The sequence below is a fragment of the Schistocerca serialis genome, chromosome 3 (genome assembly GCF_023864345.2).
Source record: "Schistocerca serialis cubense isolate TAMUIC-IGC-003099 chromosome 3, iqSchSeri2.2, whole genome shotgun sequence".
NCBI classification, from domain to species: domain Eukaryota; kingdom Metazoa; phylum Arthropoda; class Insecta; order Orthoptera; family Acrididae; genus Schistocerca; species Schistocerca serialis.
The window spans coordinates 625,459,561-625,483,784 of record NC_064640.1 but is presented as its reverse complement, the minus strand read 5'-3'; the positions used below and the strand labels follow the sequence as shown (position 1 = coordinate 625,483,784).

General features: G+C 38.2%; 1 protein-coding gene across 7 annotated transcripts in view; it reads right to left on the bottom strand.

Annotated features, from left to right (window-relative positions):
• The window catches only part of LOC126470513 (uncharacterized), a 270,580-nt gene that overhangs the window by 11,522 nt on the left and 234,834 nt on the right, over window positions 1-24,224 (bottom strand). For all 7 annotated transcript variants that reach the window (XM_050098418.1, XM_050098419.1, XM_050098415.1 and 4 more), the window contains 2 exons: window positions 23,230-23,383; window positions 16,316-16,482 (listed from right to left, as the gene is read on the bottom strand). In XM_050098418.1, coding sequence (XP_049954375.1) covers window positions 16,316-16,482; window positions 23,230-23,383 — 321 coding nt within the window. The remainder of the gene's footprint in view (window positions 1-16,315; window positions 16,483-23,229; window positions 23,384-24,224) is intronic.

Genomic DNA, 24,224 nt, shown 5'->3' with positions numbered 1-24,224 from the left:
TTCTATGTTAACTTTTTTTTTTTTTTTGCACTGCAATTTTTTCCTCATCAGTGTAGATGTTTGTGAAAATCTAATTTATCGACAAATCATCACAGTCATAGGTCTGAATTGCTTTTTAATCAAATCTCAATGTCTTATACTACCTACAAAATATAATTTACCCTCTTTATGTTATGAAATATTAATTAAAATTTAAGATTATATTTATTTTTTATGTTAATTCACAACATTACCATATATAGGATATTGGCAATAACATCTTTTGACTGTTATTAAGTTTGTAATTAATGTGAAACTAAAATCAGAACATAAAGAACAGATACTAAATGCAGCGCGCGCACACACACACACACATACACACACACACAAACACACACACGATTATGATCTTCTCCAACACTTCATGGTCCTCATTATCATTTTCATTAAGCACATTCTGAAGCCTGAGGTTCAGATAAAAATGCCAGTACTCCTCCGATTATGAAATATTACTACTACATAAGTGATATAGGCACTAAATTATGTTGTCAACCCTTGATAACAACTCAGCAGCACAGAGCAACAAAATTATGCTGTGTGCTTTGGGCCTATATGGAAATGAATATCTAAGAAATTGATGGGAAAGCTTTTTGTGAGTGTTCACATCTGCAGTGTGGGGCTACAGATATAGATAAAACTGGTTCACCATAAGAGCAACAGATATCAGGAGCATAAACAAATGCCACAATCTCAAAATCGATGATGGTATACTTTAGGCCCTTATGGTTCTCAGTGCCTCATATATTACCAAAATAGTTACATTTTTACTGACAGATGGAGCTGTGGTGGTTCTGGAACTGTCATCCATCATTATTTATACTATTGATTCAGAAACTAAACTTCTGATTTGGAGAAATGCACAGTTCTACAGTTTCATTTGGTTTACTTGTCCAGATATAATGAAAATTACACTAATCAGTATGTTATTTCCTTTAACATTTTTTCTTGTGTTTATTGGTGGCTAAATGCCAGAGAAAACCTCCTTTGTGTATTTTCAGACTTTTTTGCGAAGTGGCTTGGTGTTTCCAAAGCAGGCACCTGTAACTACTCCTATGAGGTATTAAATCAAAGTTACAAGAAGAGCTATAACTCAGAGGTTTCCTTAAGATTTCATAACTATTGTTCTTCCAGGTATCTGCACCTTGATTGAAGAAGAAGAAAGAAATACCTTCCAATGTATACTGCTCCTCCAGTGAAATTCTAAACAACAACTAAAACAGCATTAAATTCAAAATTCAAGTAATTATCCCCAGGGTAAGGAAATATTGTTGTTTATTATATTCCCTCATCAGCATAATAGCAGCCAAGGTGGTTAACAATAGTTGTGGCAAATGGTGAAATGATTTACCTTGATTTAAAATATTAAATCCATTTAATGTTCCATTTTAAATGATAATTAGTCTCAATATTTCAAATTATTCAGCATTACATCCAGATGTAAGTGAATGATCAGAGTTGCCACAGATTTCCTGTGATGTTGCAAAGTTGCAGCTACACTAGTGGTAAAAAGAGCATGTTTCTGTAGCCAATATTTTACATGAGCAGTTCTGTGAACCATAAGATACTAGAGTCAATGCATTGGCTGAACTTCAGCCTACAGGCCTGTGTGCCAAAGCAGCACAAAAATTCCAACCATTTCTATACGTAGGGTCATGGGCTAAACCATAGGTATGAATAATCTATAATTACAGTGACGGCTACCTACACGAAGCCTAAGAGCTGGGTGGTCATTTGGATGATCCTCCTCTGCAGCAGCAATCATTTTATTTTTTCTACCTAAAGCACACTACACTTTCAAAAGCTCATAAAATGTTTTTATGATTACTTTTGTGCTCTTTTATACATATTTCGATAAGAATTGAGGCTTCTGATAGCATTGTTTTGGCAAAGAAATCTGAACATGCACATCAAATTACTGGGGAGTAACTTTTAGAGCATAATGTTGGATTAAGTAGTGCTCCTTCTGTTGCTGAAAGTGACTCTGTCAGAAAAATTAATTTAATTTCAGTCCATCTTCTTATGACATACTGAATGAAGTCTGCACTGATCCAGTTGTCTCATGTATTGTGAAATGACCAAAATAGGCTAGATAGAAATAGTAAAGCGTAATAGATGCTTCATAAAAGAAACAGGAGTAAAGGAAAATTAAATTTAGAATACACATCAACAAACACAACTTTTATTTCATAAATGTATTTTAAGGCTAGGTATTATGAACTGAATAAAGAGATTGTTCACAAAATGTACTTTATTGACAGATGGACTAGAATAGAATGCAATGTTATGGGCAGATAAATGGTTACTATGAAAATATATAGTAGCCTCAAGGAAATGAATGAATGAATATTTGAAAATGCTGAAACCAAGTATTTTATGCTTTCTGTTGTTTATAATTGCAGAAACTATAAAATCTGGTGGATAAATAATTGGAAATAGAGTTCATGAGCGATTCCAGGTCTGGGATAAATTTTTCCACTGAGTCTTATAATGAATCCAGTTCAATTAGAACTTTCCCAGGTTAACTAAAATATTTGATTCCAAAGAAATTGTGGTCAGACTTGGTTGATTCTCTTACTCAAATTATATATTTCTCATCTATAGATACGTCTCGATGTTTCTGACTGTCAAAAAAAATTCTGTCAATATATTTTTATTGTTTATATTGACATATTTCATAATACTGCTCTTATACATCGAAAACAATTACTCAAAATTTTATAAGTATATGAACCAAAATGAAGTCTAAATTACTACAATAATGTATATTTTTCATTGCTGTCTTCAAACAATATACCTTTCTTAATTTATAATTTTGGTTCAAATGGCTCTGAGCACTATGCGACTTAACTTCTGAGGTCATCAGTCGCCTAGAACTTAGAACTAATTAAACCTAACTAACCTAAGGACATCACACACATCCATGCCGGAGACAGGATTCGAACCTGCGACCGTAGCAGTCGCTCGGTTCCAGACTGTAGTGCCTAGAACCGCACAGCCACTCCGGCCAGCCCATTTATAATTTTATTATTGATTGTAAAATCAATTTTATAAAACAACAGGAACCTTCTTTTTCTCATACTGTCAAAGTTTACAACCTTTCTTTATTTAATCATTAAGCTTATAGTTCATTACTTACATAATTGTTTTTAGAAAACAATGTATAAATTAAAAATGAAAAACAATTTCAATTAAGACAGTCATTTTAGCACTGATTTGGACTGTTTCCTTTTTGAGAAAGTACTGGAATCTGGGTGCATAACATATATATGATTTTTGGCGCCAAGTATTTCAGAGTTAGTCAGAGTGGTGATAGAGTTGCATCAGATATTGTTAAGACAGCGTCAGATAAACAGCAAAGTGGGGTTGGCATTTGCAGAGTTTGGTACATGCTGCTCTCAGGCCCACTATGTTCTTTGTATGGTGCAAGAAAGATGCACAATGAACTTCTGAAGAAGTGGTATTTATTTAATTATAAAATGTGTTTCAAGAATAAAAATAAAAGAAGAAAATGGTTAATAGCAGCATAATGTTCCAGTGACTTGTCATTTGAGAAAACCCTGGAAAAAATCTTTTCAATAGATTACGTGGGAGCAAAGGAAGCAGCCCTGACACTGAGCACAACTTTGCAAGGTAAGTACTATTTATCCACAAATATAATGCACTTTCTATTACAATTTAGTTTAAATGTAGTCTAAACTATGAAATAGTTCATACAATGTAAGAATAAATATTAGAATTCTTCATAATGTATGGACATTTAAGTAAGGGATTGCAATATAGTCTACTATCTGCTCTTCACAGTAGTCCTGCTCCCCAAGCAAAGACATAGCCACAAATGCTGACAAATAACTATCCTGTTCTCTCCCTTTTGACACAAAATGTGAGACTGAAATAATCTCTCAATGAGTGGTTCACACAGTAATACTGAAATTAATTACATGTTTATACATATCCAGACAAATTTAATAGTTCCATTTACATAAGAAATAGGTGACCAAACTACAGCACGAACACTGAAAGACAAAGCTTCTGCTGTTTATCATGAATATTTAGGAACAACTACAAATGTAAACTCATCTGTGATTAAAAAACTCAATTGTTTTTAAAAGACTTCATATAGTCATTTTATTCACAATTTCCTTAATGGAGCACTGTTTACTGAAGAACGCACTTTTCCATTTGAAATGATGACTTCTTCTGATACAGTCAGTATACTCCTCTGCACCAACAATTCAGTCCATCTTCCAATAACCAGAAAAATATTGTTTTAAGCAACTTTTGGGCTTAAAAGTCCCATAGTTCTTAGATTGTGAGGAAACTGGAAGATCTATTGCTGAGCATACCACTGAGGAATTGACAGACGTTTATTAAAGCTTGGCATCTCAACTGCTTTTCACTTGAGCTAATTTGGTATCTCTGTGCCCATACTGCAATCAGCACCCCACAGAACAAAATAAATTTTAATACTAATTTAAAACCAATGGATAGGTTTTCAGTACATCTAAAAGAGAGGCAATTTTTCTGAGATGAAAAATGTAATTAGCTTAGTTATAAATGAAACAAGGAGTCTGCACGTTAATTAAAGGCAATATGGCAAATGCCATAATGAAGAGGAACTTGAGGCAAATCATTTTGTTTTTGCCCTTAGCAGGGAACAGCATCCAGATTCATGTCAGCGGATGACATAAGAGGTGCAACCATGGGATAGAAGAGAGATGTGAAGTCATAGTGTGGCTTGAAGGTGGCCATGTTGAGGTTATGTACAGGGCTCCAGGATTATTCTACAACATTGGCATATGTGGACATCTGATTTCCAGAAAATGTAAGACACAATAAATGTGCAAATACACTCCTTAGAAAAGAGGATGGACTTCTCCATCAGAGTTGAGCAGGTATGGAAGGAAAATAGTGCAGCACAAAACAACAGTTTTGATGGAGAAATTATGTAAGAAATTCTACAAACTCCTCATACTGAAGTTTAACATCTAACATAGGTGTTAGTAATACATAAATTTGAGTCAGCCTCAATATGTCTAATGACAAAAGGCATCACAAAGGCAGCCCTGGGGTAACAAACAGGAATGGCAGCCACTTGTGCAGATGACTTGGACTCTGCTTGTGGGTAGTGTAAGGTAGGCTGTCCCTGTGGTTTGCAGATTACACAAGATAGGCTGGTCCAATGCTGCCCAAAGGGTAGAGGCACTGCTTGGTACCCCTCAGCTTGCTTGTGGGTATGCGCAGCTAATACAGGATACCACCTAGATGGTCTTATTACATGCATTTTGCAGAAGCACTAACCTCATGGCCAACCCTGCCAGCATGCACTTGAATGGTGCAGAACTGTTGCATAGGCTCTGGCCTGGCTGCCTGAATGCCCACACATCAGCTTTTTGCCCCCCACCCACCCACATGTGCCCATTGGCTTGCTGGTGTAAGGACTCAACATGTGGGTGACAGAGAGAAATGAATAATGAGCAGATGAGCCACCAGTGTCTTCAGTGAGCATGCTGTGCATCCACAGTATACCCCAAACATGAGCAGCCATTACCATTTAGACAGCTTTCAGAATTTTTGCTTATTTTGAAGTGAAATTTAAATAGTGAAAGTTGCAGTTAGAGGTTGCTTTGTTCAGACGAAAGCTGAGTTTGTGACCCTTCGCTTACAACTTTAGACAGTGCAGGCTTCAGTCACACAGTTTGAGACTGTTGGCAGTGGGCATTGCTATAGGGAGCCAGACGTGGGGATCCAAGGGAAGTCCAGCACATCCCATAGCATGGCAGGCAGTAAAAGACTTTGCAGGGGCCAATTGGAGGGCACCCCTGGTTCATTTGATGAACAGGTTTCAGGTGCTGACTGCATCTGATAAACTTCCTGAGCCAGAGGCAGTTGTTTGCTGTGTTCCAGGGGAAGCCTCTTGGCCTGCAAGATCTGGGCCGTCACAGAGGGTAGGTTTACTGGCACTTGGGAGCTTCAATGTTAGGTGCATAATGGGTCCCCTTAGGGATATGGCTGCCCAGGAGGGGAAGGAATGCAGTGTGCACTCTGCATGCATACCAGGAGGAGTCATTCCTGATGTGGAATGGGTGCTTGCAGATACCATGAAGAGCACAGTGCGCAGCATGGTGACCCATGTCAGTACTAACAATTCCTGTCACTATGGATTGGGTGAGATTGTCTTTGGTTTCAGGCAGCTAGTTGAAATAGTAAGGGCTGACAGTCCTGCTTGTGACATGTAGACAGAGACCTGTGACATTGTTGACATGATCAACTGTGGACCTTTGGTACAGAGCCGAATGGAGGGTCTAAATCAGTGGTTCAGATAGTTCTGTGACTGCGTAGGCTGCAGATTCCTCAACTTGCAGTCAGTTTCAGGGTTCCACCTAATAGGTCAGGGGTCCACCGCACACAGGCAGTGGCTACACTGGTAGCAGGGTCTTTGTGGAGGAGACTGGGCAGATCATTCCTAGTGCTAGAACTCTTCCTCATTATCAGTTTTATTATATGGGTTCTGTGCACCCAGATTCACTGTAGATGTAAAATGTAACTTCTATCAGTATCCGAGCAGCAGTTGTCTGGTGAATAATATGGGTGAAACAGTTATAAACATGGAACCTTTTAGGCATTGCCCTCCTTCTTGGTTTAAATTTAACCATTAAGTGTTCACAACAATTAGTTACATTTCTTTTCCATTTTCATATACTTTACACTGAAGAATTATTTCAATAAAATGTAATTGGATGTAGTAATATGGGAATAACTGTTCTGTACTTGATCATCTCACAATGGTATTGTGTCTCTACCAAGTGTAGAAATCAGTTGCTAACAGCTGATGTTGTATACCATTTGTATGTAAAAGAATAACACAAATAATAATTAGCCTAGTATTATAGATATTTGTTGCTTACCCCTAACTTGGCTGTAGGATTTGTTACTCTAAATACTTTGTGCCACAGTTAACTGTAAACTCCTCCCTTATATTGACACCCCATATGAGCTCTCGCTGGTGCAACTGTGTTTTACAGTCCCCTGCCACTTGCTAGGCTGGATCACCATGGGTGCAGACCCTCCTACAGCAGTGTCAATGCTATTGGTTGCTGCCACAGACTCATCAATGCACCCAGAAACTGCCAGCATGCCAGATCAGCCGCTGCCTCCACACTGCCTTCATCGACTCTAACCACAGTCACCACCCTGTCACTACTTCCACCCTCATGGTGTCACTTCAGCATAATGACTCAAAAACACACTTTTTTTCTCCATTTCTGTAAAGCTTTTGGGCTCATTTCACAATGGAATTCATGTAGATGATTTTATAATAACAGTTAATATTACTGCGATTTGTACCCCTTGAACCACTTTAAAGAATTTTGCTCAAGCAGTCCCCAACAGAATAAGACCCATAGTAAATGGCAGCAATCTGTCCAAAGGAGCCCTTAATCTTTTGATACCAACTGATGTTATGTTATTGATGTTTCTGGATTCATTTGACTTGTAAAATGGCTCCTGTGTAAGGGGGAGGGGTGTGCATAGTGAGCAGTTAGACTTAGCAGAATCAGAATTTTACTGCACTATACAAGGTGTATCAAAACAAACCATCTGATCTTAAAAAATCATAACTGTTATGTTATTTGAGATATGTGTGTGAACAACATGCTCTTGGAAAGAGCAAACTCTCAAGTTTTACATGGTCCCTGCTAGACGTCAAATGGATTCACTGTAGTTTCACAAGGAGTCCACAGAAATCGATTCGCCATGCAGCTTGACAGCTCAGTATACCCCCGATGTCCATCTGGCATGTGTTGCATTGATGTTTACACATGAAACCATACAAATTCAGCTACTGCAAGCTCTTTGTGAAGGTGACAAACAACAAGGTGTGGATGTCTGCAATTTTGTTTTTGGCAAGATGGGGGATGACAGTTTTCTTCCATGCTTAGTGTTTAGTGACAGGGTAACATTCCATTTAAATGGAAAGGTAAACTGTCATAATGTCAGAATATGGAGTACGGAACAACCACATGAAGTTGCACAACATGAGAGGGACTCTCCAAAATGTAATGTGTTTTGTTCAGTTTCATAGGAAAAGGTGTAGGGTGCATTTTTCTTTGTCGAGAAGACTGTTACAAGAAGCACGTATCTAAATATGCTTGATAACTTTCTTTCCCACAGTGGGAGACTGATTCAAATGACTTCATTTACCAACAGGATGGGGCACTGCCACACTGGCATCTGGATGTGTGGGAATTATTAAATCAAAGGATTACTGAACGACAGATTGGTCGCACTGGACCAAATGATTCAGCCTTACATTATTGGCCTCCAACGTCATCGGACCTGACTGTATGTGATTATTTCTTGTGGGAGTTTATAAAAGAGTCTGTTTATGTGCCTCCATTACCAACAACAATGATTGAACTGAGACATCACTCAACAGCAGCTGTGGAAGCTGTAACTCAAGACACGCTCGCTGTAGTGTGGGAACAATATGAATACCGCATTGACGTATTCTGTGCACCTCAGGGGGGGCACATCAAACGCCTATGAAAAGATATGAAAAAAAACTTTTTGAGTTTGCTGTTCAACAAAAACAGAATTCACTGAACATGTTTATTACTTTCAGAAATACAGACATGCCAAACTGGATGATTCTTTTTGATACACCCTGTATTTTATGATTTCAGTGCTGTGTTCTATCATGAGATGGTGGCTATACCAGGGCATGTGCTTACCAGATATTACTAGATGTTTCCCTGCCCATGCCTGGTTCATGTGGGTAGCATTCCCACAGCAGGTATTGCTGACGGGGGACACTATTGCTGACAGTATGACGCCTTGGGGTACCCCTCTGCCAACTAATAAGAAAGCTGGAAACTGTCATGTGAGGGATGTAGAGCAGGCTGGTGAGAGGCATTCGGGACACACAGTCACTCTCTCACCTACCAGCTCTCCTCGTGGCTAGATGTGTTTGTTAACTTCCCTTTTATGGCATCCTGCCCTCAGTCTGGCTGCAGCAGTCTCCCGACGCCATAGAATGTATCACATGTTGTATATCTTAATGCTATGACTTGCAATAAATTCCAAACGTGGCACTAAAACCCTTGTTATGATTTTCATTTCACGAAATTTCATAATACATGTGGGCACCCACATTCTGCCACCAGCCTAACTTGGCCATCCCTGTACAATACTACTCCAACCCGACTTTCTAATATTTTCTCATTTTCTGGAATAATGCACAAAGAAATGTGACACCTTTAATAGTAAGCTTAAAAAACACAATAACACATGTATTTAACGAGTAAACTGTACTAAACTAACTGTTATTACAATCTAAATAACTTTTCTTTACACAAGGGCAAAAACTCGCATGTTTCGCCTCTCAGAAGCCTACATGTATGTCATGCAAGGATAGCAGAGGCCACCCCTTTCCTTCTTTCTCAAGATTTCTCAACATACTACAACTGTGTCAAGCAGAGAGTGGACTATTCAGAGTGCTCCTGTATTCAGGCAGAAAGAAGAGTTTGCAGGAAAGCCAACTTCAGATCAGCCAATGATAGCTGCACTTTAAGGTGAGTTGCTGTGTTTAGTCCTGAGCCCAATTTCTGGCACTAGCAGAAAATATAGGAATGTGTGAATTTAGGAAAGTTTTGCTCTTAGTATGATTCACTATGGTGCTGAAAAGTTGCTGATAATCTGTTTCTCTGGACACAGACAGGACAATTCCCTCCATTCCACCCAGTAGAGCCATTTCCCAAGTAACTTTTCCACAGTTGCCTTACAGTACTTTTGGTCATAATTTTGGGTACATTGGATAGAAAATATGAATATGTGGCATTAAATACAGATACAGGATTTTGCAGCTTAATGTGACACCCAACACTTATGGTGGATTCGACGTGAAACTGTAAAAAGTACGGAATTGTCAATGTTTCTACAAATCAATTAGTTTATTTTCAGTCACATGTTTTTATGGTGCAGTTTTTTATTTAAGGGCTTCCTATTATTACACATATAGTTATATGACAAATTCCTGTAACAAGCAACATGCAGGTAAGAATGGCTGACCCCCTTGAAAACAATGGTCATGAGATTTATGAGTTTTTGTATTCAGTTCGAACTATCAATCAGCACAACACTTGATGAAGTTTGCAAAGTAGGAAAAAGTTAAAGGAGTTTGGAATTCATTCAGCATATAATCAGAAAGACTGACATAAAAATTACTGTCTACATTCATATGCAGCCACAAACAGAGCACTACTGAACCTAAAAGTATGGTATAACGATTACACACAACAACAGAACAATTTATTTGCATCTAGTGCCTTTATAAGCAAAATGGAATGTCTATGCCAGTAACAATTAGATCAGAAAGCAAGCTAGGAACTCACCTTCTTCCAAAGAAAATAATTCACAGAACTTCATCTACCTGTAAATTAATGAGTTGAGAAAATCAGAATACCGATTGGAGGTATAAACAGTTATTAACAACCCTCGCCCACGGTTTCAATGATTATAAAATTTTCAGTGCTATAGGGTATGCAGCTGCGATGAATTTTTTGAATGATTTCTTGAAGCCTTCAGCTGCCATTTTCTTTATTTCCTGTACGATTGTACAATTTTGGCCTTAGGCCATTTTCAAGTATCTAACACAGAAGTTTCATACATTGGATGCATTAGTGACACCTGTGCTTCTGATGTAGGAACAAGTCATATCTGTAGATATACTAGGTGCATGGGTGATTTTTGGTATCAGATTATGTTGTATACATCATTGCTCCTATGACATCATGTAATGCTCATAAATTAATTTGAGGTGTTTATGCTGTTTTAGGAGCACTTTGCTTTTGAGAAGTTCTTGCAAAGCTCTTATATACAATGTACTTAGCACTAGGAAGATTATAATTATTTTACATAATTTTGCTACTTAAACTGCACATGCTTTTGTTCTCAGTTATATTTAATTATCGTTCATCATTAGTGTAAATCTGACTGTATGTAATTTCTTTAAAATAACTTGTAAATATTTGTTCTGTTATTGTAGAAGCATGTCATTTTTGAATAGTTGGTACAAAGATCTTATATATCACAGTATTGTAATGAGATAGTCCTGAGAACCATGAGAGTCTAGTAAAAACTGCTTTATGGTTGCTTGATGTTTCACATTACAGTCATATTTATTAATGAGTGTAGTGATAATTTTACATTCTATACTTCTGTAACACTTCACCCAAGAACTGCTAGAAAGTTGTCTAGGAATATCCCATTTTGCAGGTCTTTTAGCTCATTTAAAACTTTGTTTGACTGATATTCTAAATGGATATAGATTTCAATTTCTTCCATTATGTCCAAGATTTTTCCTTTCTGTAGCTTATGTAATATTTGAAGTGATCCATCTATAGTAGGTATTTTGTGGTTGGTGACTTTTAAGTGTGCAGAAAATGTGGATTGGTTATTGTCACTTGTTGTAATGTGTTCTTTACATCATGTACTAAATTTTCTTCCTGTTTGTCCAGTATAAAATTTTGGGCATTCTTAACAGTTAATTTTGTAGATTCCTGACTGCAAAAATGGCTCTGATTTACGTGGTATGTGTCTCAATAATCTGTTTAGATTGTTAGTGGTTCTGTAATTGGTGTATTGTTTTATATCCTTGAAACATCGAGTAATTTTCTCGGTAATAATACCTTGATATGGCCATACAAGAACTTTATTTTTCTGTGGTTAATTTTTGTCTTTAGTTAAAGTTATTTCATCTGTGAGACTGGCAAGTGTTTGGTTCATTTTCTGTTTGAATAATGTGTCTACAAACTCTTTAGGATAACCATTGCTTATAGCTACATTCCGAAGAAGATCTAGTTCTTTCTCAATATACATACATAAAGAACAAATCCTGATATGTCCAATTGTTAACACGGTTAATAGCCCAGCACATGCTGTCAGTAAAAGGCTCAAAATGCTCCTTAAACAATATTACATATATGAGAAAGAATACACTAAAAAAAGCTGTTACAATATTGTTAATAAAATTAAGAATATAAAAATACCAGAAAATGGATGTATCTAACATGTACACAAACAATCCAGTAACAGAAACTATGGAAATCATTAAAAACAACTTTCTCAAATATAACACAATCACTCAAGGAGAAATTTGTGAAATAATATAACTTCTACAATTTTTCATTTCAGAACAAAATTTATCTCCAATAAGATGGTGTAGCAATGGGCTCGTGTCTAGCAGGTACTTTAGCTGATATTTTCATTAACACTTTAGAAGAAAAATGTTTCAACAGGTTCACTCAACAGCCAAAAAAAAATCATTTATTACTATAGATACGTCGATGACATCTTAATCCTATTCAACAGCACAACATATGAGTGCAATGTTGTGCATTCACAATTCAACAATTTGCATCCCAAAAATTAATTTCGCTATGGAAAGAGAAAAAAATAAGAGCATAAAATTTCTCAATTTAAAAATTTCAAATGAAAAATCTGAACATGTATTCGATATTTTTCGAAAACCAATAACAACAGACATAATTGCCCATAACCAGTAATGCCACCTGAGATCACACAAGCTTGCATATTTTCATTCTGTTACATAGACTTACCACTGAAAAAAGAAAATATTGAGAAAGAACTAGATCTTCTCCGGAATGTAGCTATAAGCAATGGTTATCCTAAAGAGTTGGTAGACACATTATTCAAACAGAAAACAACCCAAACACATGCCAGTACCATAGACAAAATAACTTTAACTACATACAAAAACAAACCACAGAAAAATAAAGTTCTTGTATGACCATATCTAGGTATTATTTCTGACAAAATTATTTGATGTTTCAAGGATACAAAACAATACACCAGTTACAAAACCACTATCAATCTAAACCGATTGTTGAGACACATACCATGTAAATTGGAGCCATTTTCACAATCAGGAATCTACCAAATTAACTGTGAAGACTGCCCAAAATTTTATATTGGACAAACAGGAACAAAATTTAGTACATGATTTAAAGAACACATGACAATAAGTGACAATAACCCATCCACATTTGCTGCACACTTAAAAGACACCAACCACAAAATACCTAATAAAATTGAATCGCTTCAAATATTACATATGCTACAGACAGGAAAAGTTGTGAATATAATGGAAGAAACTGAAAGCTACATACATCTAGAAGATCAGTCAGACATAGTTTTAAATGAGCTAAAAGACGTGCAAAATGGGAAATTCCTTGACAACTTTCTATAAGTTCTAGGGTGAAGCATTACAGAAGTATAGAATGTAAAATTATCACTACACTCATTAATAAATATGACTGTAATGCAAAACATCATACAACCATAAAGCAGTTTTTAATAGACTCTCGTGATTCTCAGGGCTATCTCATTAGAATACTGTGATATATAATGACATGCTCCTACAATAACAGAACAAATATTTACGAGTTATTTTAAAGAAATTACATACAGTCATATTTACACCAATGATGAACGATAATTAAATATAACTGAGAACAAAAGCATATGCAGTTTAAGTGGCAAAATTCTGTAAAATAATTATAATCTTCCTAGTGTTAAGTATGTTATATATCAGAGCTTTGCAACAATTCCTCGAAAGTAACGTGCTCCTAAAATAGCGTGAATACCTCGAACTAATTTATGAGCATGATATGATGTCATAGGTGCAACAACATATCTGACATAATATGTTACCAAAAAATCATCTGTAAAGTAAGTTATAATGCACCTCATATATCTACAGATATGACTTGTTCTTACATCAAAATCACAAGTGTCACTAATGTATCCAATGTATCAAACTTCTGTTTTAGATACTTGAAAATGGCCTAAGGCCAAAATTGTACAATCGTACAGGAAATAAAGAAAATGGCAGCTGAAGGCTTCAAGAAATCATTCAAAAAATTATAAAATTCTTCAGAAGTACATGGACTTATTCAGGAAATTTTTACATCATACTTAAAAAGAATCATCATGGTGTAAAGGATGTACAAAACCACTGGATGAAAATACACTCCTGGAAATGGAAAAAAGAACACATTGACACCGGTGTGTCAGACCCACCATACTTGCTACGGGCACTGCGAGAGGGCTGTACAAGCAATGATCACACGCACGGCACAGCGGACACACCAGGAACCGCGGTGTTGGCTGTCGAATGGCGCTAGCTGCACAGCATTTGTGCACCATCGCCGTCAGTGTCAGCCAGTTTGCCGTGGCATACGGAGCTCCATCGCAGTCTTTAACACTGGTAGCATGCCGCGACAGCGTGGACGTGAACCGTATGTGCAGTTGACGGACTTTGAGCGAGGGCGTATAGTGGGCATGCGGGAGGCCGGGTGGACGTACCGCCGAATTGCTCAACACGTGGGGTGTGAGGTCTCCACAGTACATCGATGTTGTCGCCAGTGGTCGGCGGAAGGTGCACGTGCCAGTCGACCTGGGACTGGACCGCAGCGACGCACGGATGCACGCCAAGACCGTAGGATCCTACGCAGTGCCGTAGGGGACCGCACCGCCACTTCCCAGCAAATTAGGGACACTGTTGCTCCTGGGGTATCGGCGAGGACCATTCGCAACCGTCTCCATGAAGCTGGGCTACGGTCCCGCACACCGTTACGCCGTCTTCTGCTCACGCCCCAACATCGTGCAGCCCGCCTCCAGTGGTGTCGCGACAGGCGTGAATGGAGGGACGAATGGAGACGTGTCGTCTTCAGCGATGAGAGTCGCTTCTGCCTTGGTGCCAATGATGGTCGTATGCGTGTTTGGCGCCGTGCAGGTGAGCGCCACAATCAGAACTGCATACGACCGAGGCACACAGGGCCAACACCCGGCATCATGGTGTGGGGAGCGATCTCCTACACTGGCCGTACACCACTGGTGATCGTCGAGGGGACATTGAATAGTGCACGGTACATCCAAACCGTCATCGAACCCATCGTTCTACCATTCCTAGACCGGCAAGGGAACTTGCTGTTCCAACAGGACAATGCACGTCCGCATGTATCCCGTGCCACCCAACGTGCTCTAGAAGGTGTATGTCAACTACCCTGGCCAGCAAGATCTCCGGATCTGTCCCCCATTGAGCATATTTGGGACTGGATGAAGCGTCGTCTCACGCGGTCTGCACGTCCAGCACGAACGCTGGTCCAACTGAGGCGCCAGGTGGAAATGGCACAGCAAGCCGTTCCACAGGACTACATCCAGCATCTCTACGATCGTCTCCATGGGAGAATAGCAGCCTGCATTGCTGCGAAAGGTGGATATACACTGTACTAGTGCCGACATTGTGCATGCTCTGTTGCCTGTGTCTATGTGCCTGTGGTTCTGTCAGTGTGATCATGTGATGTATCTGACCCCAGGAATGTGTCAATAAAGTTTCCCCTTCCTGGGACAATGAATTCACGGTGGTCTTATTTCAATTTCCAGGAGTGTATAATAAACAAAAATTACTTACCCATAAAATCACATATTGGTGACAACAAATTTCAGAGCAAAGAAACTCATGTCACATAACATGGTGCATGTGACCATCAATAACACTAAATACAACTGATTAAAAAACATTCCCATTGGATTTGGGCTAAGTGTAAAACTCTTCACATTAAAATGTACATGGAATTAAAAAGCAACGCAACTGCAATGGCTGGTGCCATGCAGCAACTGACAAAGTTGTCACGGAGTATGAATTAGGAAACATCAGTAGGTGGCATACCTGTGTGAAAACATATGTGCATAGAGTCACAAGCTGCAGCTGATCATGTTACCAACCCTATTGAGACAGTGTTAAAAATTTCCAATTCTTCACATAAGTATAATTTCTGCACTTTGAAATGATCTACTTTGCTCTGAAATCTGTCTTCACCAGTATGTGATTTTACATGTAAGTAATTTTTCTTTATTATATTTTTATCCAGTGTTTTTGTACATCCTTTACACCTTGATAATCCTTTTAAACTATGATGTACAAAAATTTCTTCAATAGATCCATACACTTCTGAAGAAGTTAATTTTGCAATTGTTGAAACCACAGTCAAGGGTTGTTAATAAACCTTCATATCTGCAACTTGTTGGCTGATTTTCAGAAATCATTCATTTATTTTCACCATTGCTGAACAGCAGCTATGTTCAAAATTTTGAAATTCTCACCTGTAAATCATAAAAACAAAAACTATGTTTCCATTGGTAAACTGTAACTGACATAGTTTAAGTTTGTAATAAAGTAGAGTCGTTATCATCTTACCTGATAATAAAAAATTGGGAAAGGCACAATTATAAGCGGGATTCCAAGAAAGTAGAGTGTGTGGAAATCCATATGAATCAAGTGTTTGTACAAAGGATTAACTCTGCAGTGATCCGGTTGATCCATTTTACAGTCTTCAGACAGAAAGGGGTAAGAGTAACAGTAACCTGCAATATTTCAATAAAATTCATTAGAAATAAATTATTATATCTCTATTAACATAGGCTGTGAATCATTATTATTGTTTTTATTAATTAATTAATATCATTAGCTGCATCAGGAGTAGTAGCAGCAGCAGTAGTAGTCATTGTGGTGGTGGTGGTGGTGGTGGTACTTCTTGTAACAGGAGTGGGGTAGAAATTGGCCATGATCTTGGTGGCATAACCACCAGCAACTTACTTGCATTTACCCATAAAATTTTGATACAGTAATGTCCACAATGTGTCAAAAAAATTAGGCTTTTGAGTCAGTACCAGTAGTAATAATTATGTACTTTACTGAAAATTTTAGAAAATTCTGTCATCATTCCAACTCTATAAGTGACACAAACAAATTTCTCCTGTCGAAGAATACTTTCTTCATTTGTGCCTGTTTACTTTTTGGGCACTTCTCCTTTCAGTAGTCTTGCTTAACTTAATCTTACAAAATATTTATGCTAGTGATTTCAGCAAACATTATGATCATACCACAGAAATGTGAAATTTATATCACATATATCTATCAATAATTGTATTAATGTTTCAAATGTATGGAGACACTTTTTTTTAGTTTTCTGTTGTGGGCTTCGTTAACTTCATTCTGTAGACATAAATAAATAAGCTTGCAATGTTATAATAACATTTCTCAAAACCAAAGAGAATATTTTTACATAGACAAAAATTCAATTCATTAAGAAATGCAATTTTATGAGGATTTTCTGCCATGTTGTCCATCCATGAAGCTTGTGTATGGTAGATCTACTGACTGTAATAAAAAAAATAAAAAGTCCATTTTGTTAAAGCCCAATTAGACAGAGTCAAACTGCCAGCTTTCTTTGTAGTTGGGACACCTAAACCAATTTTTTTATATACTTGCTGTTGCCACACTCAGGTGCACATTTTAATTAATTCACAATTAGATACATGGAATGTCACTTGGGAGACTAGAACCAAATCTGGTGACCTGGTTTTTTTTAACAACTTAACAAGCATATTTATAATATTATTACATTCCACCATCTCTGACAGTCCTCAGACATCACATAAAGTGCAATAAATTTGGTATCCAGAGTCTTTTTTTGGTAGATGTTTTATCTTAAACTTTAAGTACTGGACATTTTCCCCTTAGCTTCCCTACATATAAGTCTTGCCTAAGATAATTTGAAGCAGGTTCTCATGCAGATAGACTGCTTTTAATTAATGTTACATGTGTGTCATGTTTAATATTTCCATATTTTTGAGCATTATTTGCTGCAGTCACTTATTCTTGTTAGGATATAGTAAAATGTCAAATTCTTATTCTCTTTATGCTTGCACTTGCAGCTGTTTGTCATAGATGCTGCAACATCTACTTGGTCTACAGTGAAGTAGTTCCCATCCTCACTAGCATTTTTTGCCTGAGAAAAACTATATTTAAATGTTGGGGATTGTGGTGCTGTGGTAAACCTCTTTGGTTCACAACAGAGTACATATTTCATGAGCTTAATCTCCTCTACTTTCCACTCTTCAACTATGGCAGGGCATTTCCTGCTCCATGCTGGATGTTTCACACAAAAGACAAAAAGACAACAAACTACTTCGGATGTACAGCTTGTTTATATTTTTTATATTAATATAGTGTTGCCAAACATCTCAAATTTGGAACATTTCATTTGTTTTCTGAAGAAAATCTATAGAAAGTAGAGAAAATTTGCTTTAGTATTATTGATATCCAGAAAATACCCTCCATTAAATCATAAATAAACTACTGGAATACTTAATTAACTCAGTTTTGACATACAACACATTCACTAATTACATATGGTCTGTATAGAGCACAGATTTCTTTTCTCTTTGTAGCCCTAAGCATACTGTGAGTCAGTGTAATGACTGTTCCTTTTCCCTCCACTACTTCCCATGATACATTAAAATGGGGATTACTTTTCTGCATAGCCCTCTGCCAGGCACTTAATTGCAAGTTGCAGAGTAGTCATGTAGATGTAGATAAAGATATCATAGGGTAGTAATAGTGAATCAAATGTCAAGACAAAAGCAGCACATTTTTTTAGTTCACTAATGACACTCTTTGTATTATTACACAACACCTTCTTCCGACTACACCCTTACTGTCATTCAGTGTGCAGGTCTATTTCACAGTAACTGAATATCCTTCAAGCTCCTTACTTTTTTGGAGTTTGGCTATTGCATTGGAATTGGATGTTTCAACATGATGTGTTCCTCCGTGAAGCCTTCTACTAGAATTTAGTGTTCCTAACACTTCTTGTACACCTTTTAGTATCCAAAATGGGATCACATTCTCTCATGCACCCTCCTTTCTCATCATTAGTATAAATGCATTCTGACACACTGAGAATCTCATATGACACATTGTTTCTTTCTTCTTTACAAACATTACATTTGGAAGAATGAGCTCACTTAATAGGTCACAGGGTGTTAGTGCTACCCAGTGGTTACCAAAACCTCTGCAAATATTCGAAACTGAATTACTGTAATGGGTTCCATTCAGTTTTTGGAGGAGCTTGGGAAACAGAAGTTGAATCTGACAGAATTATGCATGCAATTCCACTATAACAGGGAAGTAAAGGATGCCTCATCTGTTGATGTATTGACAGAATGTGTATATACGATTAGGGAGGGGGATGGAGGGACATCTTTTCTGAACCACTTTACAATCAAAGTTATTAATCCAAGATGATCACTCTCCAAAAAAAGCACATGTTCCAATGTGTTGCTTGCAAAGGTTGTTGCCAAAGTATGACAAGAATATATGGTTGGAAACCTTGGGCTGCAAAACTCAAATCATAGGTGATTCATTTGTCTGAGCTGCTCACCATTTAGCAGGGTCCACATACCTTATGCATGTTGTGGATATATTGAACATTAAACTCAAACTGTAAGGGGCATTCACATGAAACCCAGTGTAAAGTAAAGGTAATGATTTTATTAACTCAAAAATGTAGTTATACACAGTACACACACTCAAAAATAGCTGCCAAAACTGTTGGCACATTTATCCCATTCCAACACTAGCTGGTCGATTCCATCCTTGAAGAAGCTAGTAGGCTGCTGTCGGATCCAGGCCTGGACCCAGTCACACACTTCATCGTCCATTGTGAATCGATGTCCGCGAATAGCTTTTTTTAGAGTCCAAACACATGAAAGACATATGGTGAAAGGTCGGGACTGTATGATGGATGTTCCAGCATTTCCCACCAAAACTTCTGCAATGTTGTCTTCACCACATTGGCCTTGTGTGGGTGGGCATTATCATGCAGGAGGATAACGCCATTGGACAACATACCTCAGCATTTCAACATGATGGCTCATCTAAGGTTCTGTAAAGTGGCTTGATAACAGCAGGCACTGATGGTGGTCTCCCGTTCCAGGAACTCGACAAGCAGTGGGCCCTTGTGGTCAAATAGAAGACCATCATGACCTTAGCAGAACTGATGTGTACAGCCTTTGATTTCTTTGGAGGTGGTGACGTCGCACGTTTCCACTGCTTGCTCTGACACTTGCTTTCCAGTTGAAAATAGTGACACCATGTTTCGTCATCTGTGACAATATGTGACAGAAAGCCATATACCTCCTCACAATAATGTTGCAGATGACTAAAAGACAGTGCCATTCGAGTATTGCGTTGTTCGGCAGTCAGTTGGTGGGGAACACACTGCACACAGATTTTTCGAAAGTTCAAGTGTTGATGCATTATGGTGTGGGAGGTGCCCACGCTAATACCCAGTAACCAATGGATCTCGTACACGGTGATTCTGCAGTTGTACAAGACTAAAGCATTCACTTTTGCAACCATTTCCAGTGTGATGACACAATGAGCCTGTCCAGGACAAGCATCGTCTTCCAGTGACTCTCACACCTCAAGGAATCGTTTGCGTCATTCGACAACACTTGAACAACTCAGACTGTATTCACTGTACACAGCCTTCATCTGTCAATACATTTCACTACATCCAAAGCCCTCTGCCACCAAAAATCTAATCACTCCTCATTGTTCCTGCCTACTCACCTGTATGTTTGGTAGTGGAATGATAACTTGTGTGACCACCTTCTCTTCGGCATGAAACCTCACTGGCACTATGCAACATCAAACAGCGTACACGGTTCAGTCTCTCTACCAATAGATGGTGCCACCATACCCACAGTTACGTGGTGCCACCTTACGTGTAAGGCAAAGGCAGATGCACTGACCATGTTTCATTTGAATAAGCCTCATGATTAACTCTGAAGAAGAAACACTGTCCCCGTTGTACCACCTTCCTGAACATTCACCTTCAGATTACTGATGGCTCCACCTATACCTCTCTCTACCAACAGACCCTGCACTTTGACAGCTGTTACCCCTTCCACATCAAAATTTCATCCAATTTAGCCTCACTATCCATGAACAAAATACCTGAAGTGATGTGAATTCTCTTTCCCAGTATGCTGAAAGTCTCACAAAAGTCGTTCACAGACAGGCAATACCACCCACAACCAAATCTGCAAACAGATTTTGTGCACCATATTCTCATGAACCCCTAATCCTCCCACTATCCCCAAGAATCAGGTGCATGGGAGCACCCCTCTCATCACCCACTTTGACCCCAAACTAGAGGACCTGAACCACGTCCTTCACCAGAGCTTCGACTAACTATCATCATACCCAGAAATGAGTGACACCATACCCCCCATGATCCTTCCCTCCCCTCTTAAAATTCCACTGTCCACCCAACATACACAATGTCCTTATCCATCCATGTGCCACTCCCACTCCCTACCTCTTGCCACAGAGCTCATAAGCTTGTTGGAGACCTACATGCAAGACCTGCCTGATTCGCCCACCCAGCAAGTCCTATTCTAGTTCTGTCAGAGGATTATCTAATCTTATCAGGAACAGAGCCCCCTGTGAAAGCAACCTTGTCATATAACACCTCTGCTGCAATTCCTGTACAGCATTCTACACGAGCATAACCACCAACCTGCTGACCAACAGAATGAAAGGCCATCGCCACCTGGAGCCAAGGTCAAAACTGATCATACAGTGTTGAAACACAATACTGAGCACAACATGCTCAATTTCAATGGCTACTTCACAACTGGTGCCATCTGGATCCTTCCCTCCAACCCCAGCTTTCCTAAACAACACTGATGGAAGATACGCTCACAGCACATCTTTTGCACCCATAATCCTCCTGGCTTCAATCTCTACTAACCCGCTGCACCCACAACCTCCATCCAATTGGATCCATTTCCTCTGCCCTTTCACCACATCCCAACCCCTGTCTCAATGTCATTGTCATCATGTGTCACACTAACTCGCCAGCTCTGGCACCCATGTGTCACATTCCTAGCCTGTGTGCCTGGTACCTCTCCCTCCCACAATTCTATCCTGTATGCCTGCTCCCTCCCTCCAAGCCACTAGCTACCCTCCCATACCCCTCCTTCCACTTCCCATATCTTTCTCCCTCCACCCACCACACCTGACATAAACCCTCACCCCGGCCACTAGTCAAAACGCAATCACAATATTGTGTGCAACTGGAAAAATGTAACAATAAAGGTGTGTGTGTGTGTGTGTGTGTGTGTGTGTGTGTGTGTGTGTGTGTGTGTGTGTGTGTGTGTGCATGTGTGGGCGCACCCACACGTGCTCACTCTCTAGTTAGTTAGCACAGTTTTGATTCTATTTTGCGTGCCTATCAATGATTCAACACCTCTACTATTTGGTGAGTGTTTTCTCTTACTAATAATTTAATTATTAATAAAGCATGTTGCTATACAAATTCTTGAAAACACTAAACAGAACCCAAAACTACCATTTACTGAATCATTATTGCTACTAACATCTTTATGAAAGAAATAATCCCATTAACAATCTGTTTCATACTGTGTTAAAAGTATCATGTCATCGGAAAATAACAACAGCATTTCAGGAACAGAGTTTTCTGGGCAGTAACTACTCAGTAAAGTGTTAATGTTGTAGAAAGCTTGTATATTCTGGAAAATTTGATGTTTGTATAAACAGGAGTTCAGGTCTGTTCTGAATGTACATTGATGTTCATAACAAATGAGCTTTCCATGCTAAGTGTTGTTTTTTCCTTCATGACCTTGCTTTTGGATTTGGACTGAAGTATGGTAATAGTAGGTTTTTCAGACTCTCCTAAACCTCATCTCACTCACCCACTTCCATCATAATCCATCTCTCACATAATCAATGTGGCTGATCATCTGGAAGATTAAGCACTGTATGAGTGTTTCCTCTAACTATAATGCAAGTAAATCCACTTCAGCACAGTATGAAACACCACTGTAAGTAGACCATGGTACCATGGTGACACCTAAGGAAAATTTAATCAGCAGGTCATTTGGTAACCTGTAAAACTGCAAATTCTGAAGGATGATGATGTTCAGTCACACAAGTAGTGATAGTGTTATCAAATATTTTGAGGAATTGAAGTTGCAGATGGTCTATTTTCAAATCCACAGCTGCCAAACATTATATTGTTTGAAAAAAAAGACTGTATTTTTCAAAATGTGATCTTAGAGGGAGTTATAGGATAGTGAATGGCACATTTGTTTATACTAACATTACAGAAATGTTATTTAGCACTAACATGTTTTCTCTTAATCTAACAGTGTTCACATATGTCACCCATTACATCTACAGTTTGTAAGAATTCAAAAAAATTAAAATCTGTAACTACTTATAACATGAATATTTACCTGTACACAGAATAAGTGTTTTCACTTTACAAACAAAAGCATCTGCCATAACAAAACCATCTTCAGTTGCATATGACACTCCAGGAACTTGGATAACATTTGGTGGCAATTCACAAGTGTATCTTTCTTCTTTTCTTGAACTAAGATATATTTTCTATGAAGAAAAAGGAAAGTCAGTCATACTTAGTTCAAAGCTGTATAGCAAAGAAAAATATCTGAGAAGAACAAAGTAAGTGCTATTTAAAAAGAAAATGTGGATGAATCCTTGAAGAAATTTCACAATGCTGTTAAAATTCAGTTTTTCAAAAATATAGTTACATTATCTGAGAAACCTGATGTTGACCAAGTATTTACATATAGCTGCACCCAATACTTTGCGCGCATGGAATTTATTTTTACTTATAAAGCTTCACTCTACACAACATTTGAAGTAGTGTGACTGGGGACATGAACAACGAGCTAGTTTGCTTCTTTACAGCGGACAGAGTGAAAAGAAATTGACACTAAGTTCCATGCCTGCAACACACAGTGTCTGGCCTTGTGCTTTGTTTATGGTCATGGCATAACATAAGCTTATGGAAACTGTAAACATTTAAAGTGAAATGGTAAACTGTTACAAATAAGTGGAATTCAGGGAATAAAAACATGCTCACTTGCACCAATTCCTGTCAAAATTTTTGCTTCTATGATGTCATGCTGGAGAGAACTAACTTTGAGCCTCTATCAGTGAAGGGTTCTGAGGAGTAAGATAATGCACAACACTGTCAGTCAGAGTTACACTGTACCTTGCCTTCAGAAGGAACTTCCAAAGAGCTATTAAAAGTCTGATGTTCTAAAGCCACAGCAAGTCACACCTCATGATCTTCATTGGATTCGTGAGACCACATAGTCCTTCCATTCTGGTGTATTCAGAAAGACACAGCCATTTTCTAGACATTTTTATTTTTAAACAAAACAAAATCAAAATGTAATGATTAAGCCCCCAAATAAGAAGA